Genomic DNA, 8,855 nt, shown 5'->3' with positions numbered 1-8,855 from the left:
AAAGAGAAATTCTAGGATTTAAAATGTATGACTTGGCATGATTAAATGGTGAAATGAATAATGTTTTAATGAGTGATTGGTAATTATTTAATAATTAAAGAGCTCTTATGAATATTCTTGAACACCCTGTGGAAAAGCTAAATAGTATGCTGATTTCATCAAGCATTCAAATCAAATCAGAATTTATTTTTATGGGATCATTTTAGAGATACTCTACAGGAACATCACCACAATAATGCAAACAGAGCATAAAAGTGACTTGCTCTAATACCTCCACTTTTTTAGTATTGGATCTTGATTTTTCCACGCAAAAGATTTCAATGCACTAATGGATTGCAGCTGAACTCTATTCCAAGTGCCACAGCAGCCAGTCAGGTTTCATCAGTCCTTCAGTGATAGGTTAAGGCTGCTTCAGGTTTGGTTTGTAAACGCAGATGAATGGTAGCTTTTTGCCACAGTTAGCGCCGTCCCATTCACCCTGTCCTGGAAACAAAGACCAAGAGTGATAACAAAGAAAAGGCAGAAGATATAAGAGAACTATTTCACTCCTTACATGGAATCATTTAATCTCAGTTCAGCACCTGGAAATTTAATTTTCTTTTCATTTGTGTTTCCATAGTATGTATATTGCAGGTTTGGGCAACATTTTAATAAGATGTTTTCTCTAGGTAATCCTGGAAATAGTCTATCCACTGGAATAGCAGAGGTTCGAGAGCAAAGTAAACTGTGTGAGTCATAAATCATCTCAGGTTTTCCTTACCTCCAATACTGAGGCTCAAGCAAAATTTTATGTTAAACAGATTGTTAATTAGTCTTCGAACAGAACTGAAAATGGATGACAGAGGCCTCTGGATGAAGGTTGTCAGAGATCCATCACTCCATTTCAACAATGACCCCTGCAGACAAAAAAACAAAACAAAACAAAACAAAACAAAACAAAACAAAACAAAAACTCCAGAAGTTTAATGAGAACTGCAGGTTGCAGTTAAATTCTGAAAGCAGTTTGGTACACTTTTATATTTGCTGGGATAGAAGAAGGACTGAACAGGGGCCCTCTTTCATGTGGACTTAGAAACAGTTATCGCTTGTGGGGATATCATTGTTCTGTAGAGCTGCATGAATAATTAATTTTTAATTCCATGTTAGATTAATTTCACCTCATCTTCTTTATATGAATTGTCCTCAAATAAATCATAATTTTCTTGAATATATTTGTAATTCAGAATAGACTATATCACTCATGACTAATTCACTGCAGGTAAGTGACACTCAGAATTTGAGACATTCTGAATGGACACACAGGTCATTGATATGCCCTGTTACATGTGTCAAACTTACAGAATAAAATTTCTATTTCCAACATGCACTTACAAATCTGAAATTCACTTGCTTTTACCAATTTTACTAATGTTATATTCACCATATCAGCAAAAGCTCTGATAGGTTCCTTGTCTAGAATATTTGTGAGAAAACACTTTGAATTAATTCATTAAAAATCTGAATGAATCCAAGCTTTTTATAACACCAAGTCCAATCTACTACCCTGACATTCTGCTAAAAAAAAATTAAAGAGAGAACTTACTATCCACCACCAAGTGGTGGATTTATCCACTTCTCCTTTGAGATTTGTACCTCAGCTCTCCTTCTTCAGGTGGAATATAATTGGAATATGATATTGATCAGAGTTTATCACTTTTTTTTTTTTCCTCCAACTCCAATTTTCCTCTATTCCCAGCCCCCAAAATCACTGAAAGATAAAAGCATGACTTTTTGATTCATCTTTAGTTTTGCTGGGACTGAAAAGATCTTCCACGGTTACAAAGGGAAACTATTCCCTTGAAAACAAAAACATTTTTTTCTAGTAGACATTTTTCCTCAATTGAGTTATAAAGATCTTTTGACCAATGCTTGTTTTCATTACCGGTCCTGGCACACTTGCCTTTTGGTAAGTTCCACCCGTCCAGAGCTGAGTTTCCTTTTGTCCTTGAGAAAGTCTACGAAGGAATTCATTCTCTTCTTCACTAGTGATGCTGGTTAGGTGACTTCCTGCTCTTTCAATCAAACAGGTTTCCTGCACAGTATAGAGAGTTAAACATGGGAGATAAAAAATGGCTAGAGCTTTCTGAATAAGAGCTGAGCAAAGAAAAATGTGGAATAAATTATTAGTGGATGGAAAAGGACAGGGCAATAAGAGAAAGTCCAAGAAAGGGATATCTAATAGGAGTAGAAATGTGAAGTGACAGGGAAATCCACCAGAAGTTTTCAGTTTCAAAGGAAGAGGAATCAAAGGTGGAAAAAAGGAAAAGAACAAAGAGAAGGGATGCTCAAAAAAAAAAAAAAAAAAAAAAAAGTAAAAACCTGAACTGTGGGATCCAAGTGAGTGGTGCCTGTTGTGTAGCCAATTACACGGGGTCTCTATAGAGCCAGTAGAGAACAAGAGGTATCTCCAGACTGTCATACACCCAGTGAAAGAAAGGCATTGAGGGGAGCTAAGATGAAGTGGCTGTCACTGGTAAGACCCTACTGAACAGCAGAGCCTAAGTATCTCCACTTTTTTGACAGCTAACGTCAGGCAAAATGAACCTTGCAATGAAGAGAAATACAAAAAGACAGATGAACAGAAATGGAGATTTCAGAACAGCTTGTCCAAAAGGATGCTATTTACAATGTTCCTTCCCTGTGTCCCTAGCCAGCTGGGGAATGGAGTAGACAGGGACAGTTCTCCACCCAGAGTCTCTCCAAACTGATTGGGTCCTCAAGAGTTTTCTTTTGCATTTGGTAGGGAAGGATATTTTTATTTGCACTGTGAAGCAAGGGCACTCTAGCTGGTGCTTAGTACTGGTGTTTAGGCTCAGAGGAAAACTCTTCTTTTTGTCCTGAGGCATTTAAATTTCATACAGTCTTACAGACATGACTCAAGAGAAATACGGCATGCCGAGGCAAACATATATGGAAAATTTTTGTGTGGCTCCTGAAAGATATCAGGTACAGAGCTTTAAATTACAGGACTCACCTGATATCAACTGAACAGGTAGCAAAATGAAGTCAGAATGTCTTTTAGGAAGTATCAATTAATGAAGTAGAAAAAGGGTTCACCATTTACAAGATATTTGACGAATCAGCGACAAAGGTCAAACCCAGAAGAAATGGTGATGTGAGACATGTAGGAAGCAGAGGGAGAAACCCTTCAACTATAATCCTTCAGTTTGGTGTCTTCTTACATTCAAGGATCCCCCAGAACCACCTAAACTTCTGTTCACTGGTGTATTAGTATTAACTCACTTTACAGAAGAGGAAAATAGGCCTCGTGCTCAAAAACCTCAGTATAAGAAGGGAAACATGAGAAATAGCAGCTCCAGAAGGTTGAGGTTCCAAGCTGGAGGCAGTTTGTTGCAGCAGCATGTCCTGTGGTGAGGCAGAGTACAGCTAACCTCATCAGCAGCACTGAGCTGAATATCACATTCTTTTGGTCTACACTGATACATGACAGAAGCAGCAGCAAGGGAGGAAAAAAGAGTCTGGTATAAGAAAGATAACTGTAGAAAGTAGAGAAGAAATGATGAACGCTCCTGTTTGGAAGAACCTGGTACCTCAGCTTTGTTCCAGGTCATTCTCTCTTGAATAAGCTTGTAGCAGCGGCCTTTGTAGCTAATCCAGCCTTTCTGACATGGATTTTTGCAGATGACTTTTGCAGATGAGCCTGGAAGAGATGGATTAGGAATTACATTATGTGCAGGATTATGTCTGTCAGAAATTTTGGGCAAGTTGTTGTGATGCTCAGCTATAGTGTTGTCAACTAAGAAACATAGAATGAACCCAAAAGAAAAGTCTCACAAATCTTTCCAGATTATCTCCCTATAATATCTTGATTCAACTAAACTGAATTCAGCAGTTCAGCATTTCACAGGGACATTCAGTAAAGTGAAACTGCAAAACAAAGGGCAAATATTAGATATTTAGGGCCTGCTTTTTAAATTTTTTTTTTCCCTTTTGTCTTTCAAAATAAATAAATAAATAAATAAATAGATAGATAAAATTATAATGTTTAAAACATCAGCATATGAAGAGCACTAATTTAGGAGCCAGATGCCATTTAGGTTATAAGCAGAATTATTTTGCTGCCATCATTACAGGGTCCAGTGGGTGCAGCTGTGCTTCAGCAATCTGTTCCAATGCATGCTGCAATGCATCACATTTGTGGATTCTGCTCTGGATCTGCCCCCTGGAGACACAGCAGCAGGTTCGTTGGGCCAGCTCTGAAAGGTGTGTGGGCCTTTGTGGATTCCCAAGAGTCATCAGCATGTGGTTTGGCTGGCCTGGAGTGTAGTGTATTAGTCCGCCTTTGCTAGGGAGAGCCTGTCTCTGCAATAGTAATAGGGATTTCAGGCTGGTGCATCACATTGCTTTAGAGGAGAACAAAACACATCTGTCAGACCTGAATTAAGATGGATTTTGTTGAAAGTTCTTGGAATTGATTTCTTTCCAGTTTCTTTCTTGGTAAGTAGTCAGCACAGTTGGGTTCAACTTACAAAATATCATTGATTTCTCTCCCCAAACCACAGATGATTCAGCTTGTAATTTCCTCTACAATTATAGAGCAGGTCTCCTTAGAAACTGCTTGTATCCATTCAAAGTTTCATCTTGTGGAAACCACATTTCCCCTCTCTTTGGACAGATGTGCTTGGCACTAGTCCAGATAGAAAAAAATAATAAAAAAAAAAAAATAAAATAAAAGGAAGGTACAATAAATACTCTCTTTTCTCCTGTTCCCTCTTTTCTGCTTCCTGAAAGAAGATTCACAGCATTACAATTTCAGCTCTCTCTGGGTGCTTTTGGATCTCAGTCCATCCCAAGTTGTGGAGTTGGCTCTGGAGTTGCTAATGCTTCTGCAACCAAAATGGCCAACATGTTGCACAGTCTTTCTCCTCTAAGGCAGAACAGGGCACAAAAGAGTGGTCATGTCTTCTCTACCCCAACACAGTGTGTGCCACCAAAGCCTAGCCAAGCCAAGCTGATTGCACAATTGGTTCTGCCGTGGCTGGCAGTCATACATTGCTCCTTCAACAACACACAGGGGAAGTCTCCACCTTCTCTTGGCATTTCCCATGACACTCAAAATAACCTATCCTCATGCCGGGAGTCCCTGTCATGGGAAGAGCTTGGCTCCTGAGTCTGAGCGAGAGGGTCAGATAAACCACAGGATCGAGTTTGGACACATAAATCTTAGGAGCTAGTGACAGTTTGCAGAGCTTTGCAGGAGGGAAGCTTGCACTGGGGCAAGGTCACACAGAGTGTTTCTAACCTCTGATTTTTCCTCAGTGCTTTCCTGAAAAGGTCAAGATGACATTATATTCATTTTACATTTAGAAAAATACCTCAGATTTTCTTCCTTAATGACTGTAAACTAGGCCTATGCTGGCAACAGAGACAAAAAGTTGAAGCTAGGGGGCAGATTAATTTTTTGCAGCATCAGGAAAACAACTGAGGCATGTTACACTCACCTTCTGAGATGGAGAGAATCAAGGCTCCAAAAAGCAGGAAAAAAAATTGATAGGACATTGTCAGGTGGCCTGGTAGCCCTACTGCCTATGACCTGTGTAAAAAGCAGAAGGTGTTCAGTTTGGTACCTAAATATTGATGGAAGCTGGTAAGTGGAAAGATCTGCTACCCTGTGAAAGAGGCTTGCAGTAATGTGTTTTACTTCACTGAGAAGAGTATGAATGAGGTGGACAGAGGACTGGCTGAACTGTGGAGCTCGAAGCATTGTGGTCTGTGGCAAAATGTCCAGCTGGAGGCAAGTGACCAGCAGTATGTCCCAGGGGTCAATACTACTGCCAATACTGTTTAAGATCTTTGTCAATGACCTTTGTGGTGGGACACAGTGTACCATCCGCAAGTTCACATATGACACAAAACTGGGAGGTGTAGCTGGCACACCATGCAGTCGTGCTGCCTTTCAGAGGGACCTCAACAGGCTGGAGAAATGGGCCAATGGGAACGTCATGGAGTTCAACGAAGCAAATGCCAAGTCCTGCTTCTGGTGAAGAACAACCCCAGGCGCCGGTATAGGCTGGGAGCCAACTGACTGGAAAGCAGCTCTGCAAAAAAGGGCCTGGTGGACAGCAAGCTGACCACAGGACAGCAACGTGCCCTAATTGCCAAGGACAACAGCCTCCTGGGTTGCATCAGAAAGGGGGTAGCCAGCAAGTTGAGGAAGGTAAACAGAGGGTTCCCTCTGTTTAACCCTGGTGAGACACATCTGGAGTGCTTGAACCAGTGGTGGGCTCCCCAGGACAAGACAGACATGGAGTGAGTCCAGCCATGCCTGGTAATTACTATAGGCAATGGTATGGGCCATGGCCCATGACTATGGGCCAGTATACAGGCCACAGTAATGACTAAGTGTCTGGAGCATCTTTTGTATGAGGCTGAGAGAGATGGGAGGGCTATTCAGCCTGGAGAACAAAAGGCTCAGAGGGATATTATAAATTTATACAAATATTGGAAACGGGGAAGCAAAGAAAGTAGAGTCAGCTTCAGTAGTTCAGAGAGACAGGACAGGAGGCAATGGACACAAGTTAAAATACAGGAATCTGCATTTAAGCACAGAAAAAACTTTTCTACTTTGATAGTGTTCAGACATTGGCACAGGTTGCCCAGAGAGACTGTGGATTCTCCATCCTTGGAAATATTCAAAGCCTGACTGGACATGCATTTCCTATTCCTTGGCTTACATCACATGTGGCAAAGCATCACTTTAGGATGTGGCTCAGCCCACCAATCAAGATTTCAATTTTTGTTAGATTTTTCCACATTTTTCAGCATTTCCACATTTTCAGCACCTTTTCCAATTTGTCCCATTTCTCATAACAGAGAAACCCAGACAGTGTTCCTTTCTTAATCAGGCTCCTTCCTTTAGTATGCACACAATAAATTAGTTATCCTTAACTCACTCATTACTAGTTATTCTTATCTCACTCACTACTTTTTTTTTTTTTTTTTTTAGCCAAATTTCGCATTTCTACTTTTTGTAAAACAGCTCAGAAGAATATGAACAGAATGTAAGAGAATGAACAGAAAACGTTCATGTGTTTATACAAGTAAGGATACAGTAAGTAAGGACAAAAGATATGCAGGGCTGAAAGCAGCAGCAGAAGGGTGAACTTCATTCATTCAATACTATTTTCAAAAAGAAGAATAGACCTGAAAGGAAGCACACTGTTCGTATGACAAATGGAGAGACTAATAGAAAATACTTGGTTAACTCTAACTTACAACAAATCAATGACAGTCCCAGTTTGCCCATAATTTGACCTTCACGGCCACAAAAAAAAAAAAAAAAAAAAAAAAAAAACAACTGAGTGATTGCATTTCAGTCAGTGCAGTGGCTCTAGATTGACACCTGAATAAAAGAGATTGAAATCACACCACCTGTTGTGTGGAACACTTCCATTTGTAGTGGTAGAGAGACAGAGAGGCATAAGGTATAGATAACATATTTAAGTGATACCTCTATAGAACAGAAAGCAGCAGATACGTATAAATATTTTTCTATATATCATACATACTCATCTGCATACATATGTATAAATGTGTTGATACATACATGCACATATCTACAGAAATACACAAATATGTGACAGTTGTGAAGAGGTATTAAAAATGTACAATGAATATTAAAACCCACCACCTTGTTAACAAACTGAGAGGGATCTAAAAAAAATATGTTAAAAAAAGCGATAGACACCACATTTATGGATGTATGCTCGCTCTTCTTACCTTTAATTCCTTACTCCTTATCTGTTTAGTGGAAGAAATCTTTGTCCTTGAGGTATTTATATTATGCCAGCTTTTGCTAGTGTGGTTCTTTGCTCTGGTAAATGAAACCTCCTCCAGTATTATCCCTGACAGATTTTGTTGTGGTAATGCTTTCCCTCAAACAGAGGTGGGTGGGATCTGCTCTTCACCATACCTTTGTGTACATTGGGCGAAGTGTCTTTTTGTATCAGGCCCTTAATCTGAAACACACCCTGAATCTGAACAAATAAGCGAGAAATCACATGGGTCTGGAGGGCAAATTGCTGTCTCTCTATGGGAGACTGAAATGAGGGGATTAGAGGCCTCCGTTGAAATACCAGCATGGGACACAACCCCACCGTCAGCCAGCACTGTGAAGTTGTTTTCTGAGGCTAAACATGTGTGCACAGAGATTTCACTTTAAGCAATTGTGTCTGTGTGTGTCGTGTTGTGGACAGACGCCTGCTCATCCATGTGCCGGCTGCAGGGCAACACCTAACAGGGACATTGCATAAGCTATCCCTACAGGGGAGGATTTTTACCTAAGGGCAATATTGAGATTTGCTGGTAAACCAGTGTTATGGGACAGAGCTCAGAAGCTTTTCAAGCTCTACTAAATTTACATAGGCTCCTACCCATTTCTTAAATCCTGCTCAAATATCCTCCTGTACAACAAACAGCTTCTCTGGTGCCTGAAAAAGACACTGACACATGGTACACATTTGCACTCATGCACTTATTTAAAATCCAAATATTTAGTAAAGAGGCTGAAATGACCTCCATTCTTCCCCTATACAAATACAGGCTTATCACCACCAGGCCCAGAGAAATCTGTTCCTTAGAACTGCTCTTGACTCTTCATTAAGTGTGGGATATATTTCGGTGGGGAAGCACTTTTCACAGAAACCACAGACTGGAATACACATCTTCCTTAAGACCTGTTTGGTTTTCAAGAGTTTGTTCTGCAAACACCAAAATCCAAGTGTCCAGCATCTTCTTGGAACACTCTTTTGGAAGTCCACTCTTGGGCACATGACCAAGCATGGTAGGTGCCTGTT

General features: G+C 40.2%; 1 protein-coding gene across 1 annotated transcript; it reads right to left on the bottom strand.

Moving 5' to 3' along the window:
* Positions 1 to 276: 276 nt before the first annotated feature.
* On the bottom strand, positions 277 to 7,980 carry LOC311425426 (snaclec agglucetin subunit beta-2-like). Its single transcript, XM_084501296.1, has 6 exons — positions 7,780 to 7,980; positions 5,502 to 5,593; positions 3,591 to 3,700; positions 1,940 to 2,071; positions 761 to 896; positions 277 to 483 (listed from the first exon to the last, which is right to left on the bottom strand). The coding sequence occupies exons 2-6, from the start codon at positions 5,557 to 5,559 to the stop codon at positions 401 to 403; spliced, it is 519 nt and encodes a 172-aa protein (XP_084357422.1). The 5' UTR covers positions 5,560 to 5,593; positions 7,780 to 7,980; the 3' UTR covers positions 277 to 400.
* Between the last annotated feature and the right edge of the window lie 875 nt (positions 7,981 to 8,855).

This window comes from Aythya ferina (genome assembly GCF_964211825.1).
Source record: "Aythya ferina genome assembly, chromosome: 1".
NCBI classification, from domain to species: domain Eukaryota; kingdom Metazoa; phylum Chordata; class Aves; order Anseriformes; family Anatidae; genus Aythya; species Aythya ferina.
The sequence above is the reverse complement of the archived record's forward strand: the minus strand, read 5'-3'. Positions and strand labels throughout refer to the sequence as shown.

Coding starts and splice junctions, on each gene's coding strand:
- LOC311425426 (XM_084501296.1), bottom strand. CDS start 5,559: ATGTCCTATCAATTTTTTTTCCTGCTTTTTGGAGCCTTGATTCTCTCC. Junction 2,072..3,590: donor TGACCTGGAACAAAGCTGAG/GTACCAGGTTCT, acceptor TATACTGTGCAG/GAAACCTGTTTGATTGAAAG. Junction 484..760: donor CTTGAGCCTCAGTATTGGAG/GTAAGGAAAACC, acceptor CTTTGTTTCCAG/GACAGGGTGAATGGGACGGC.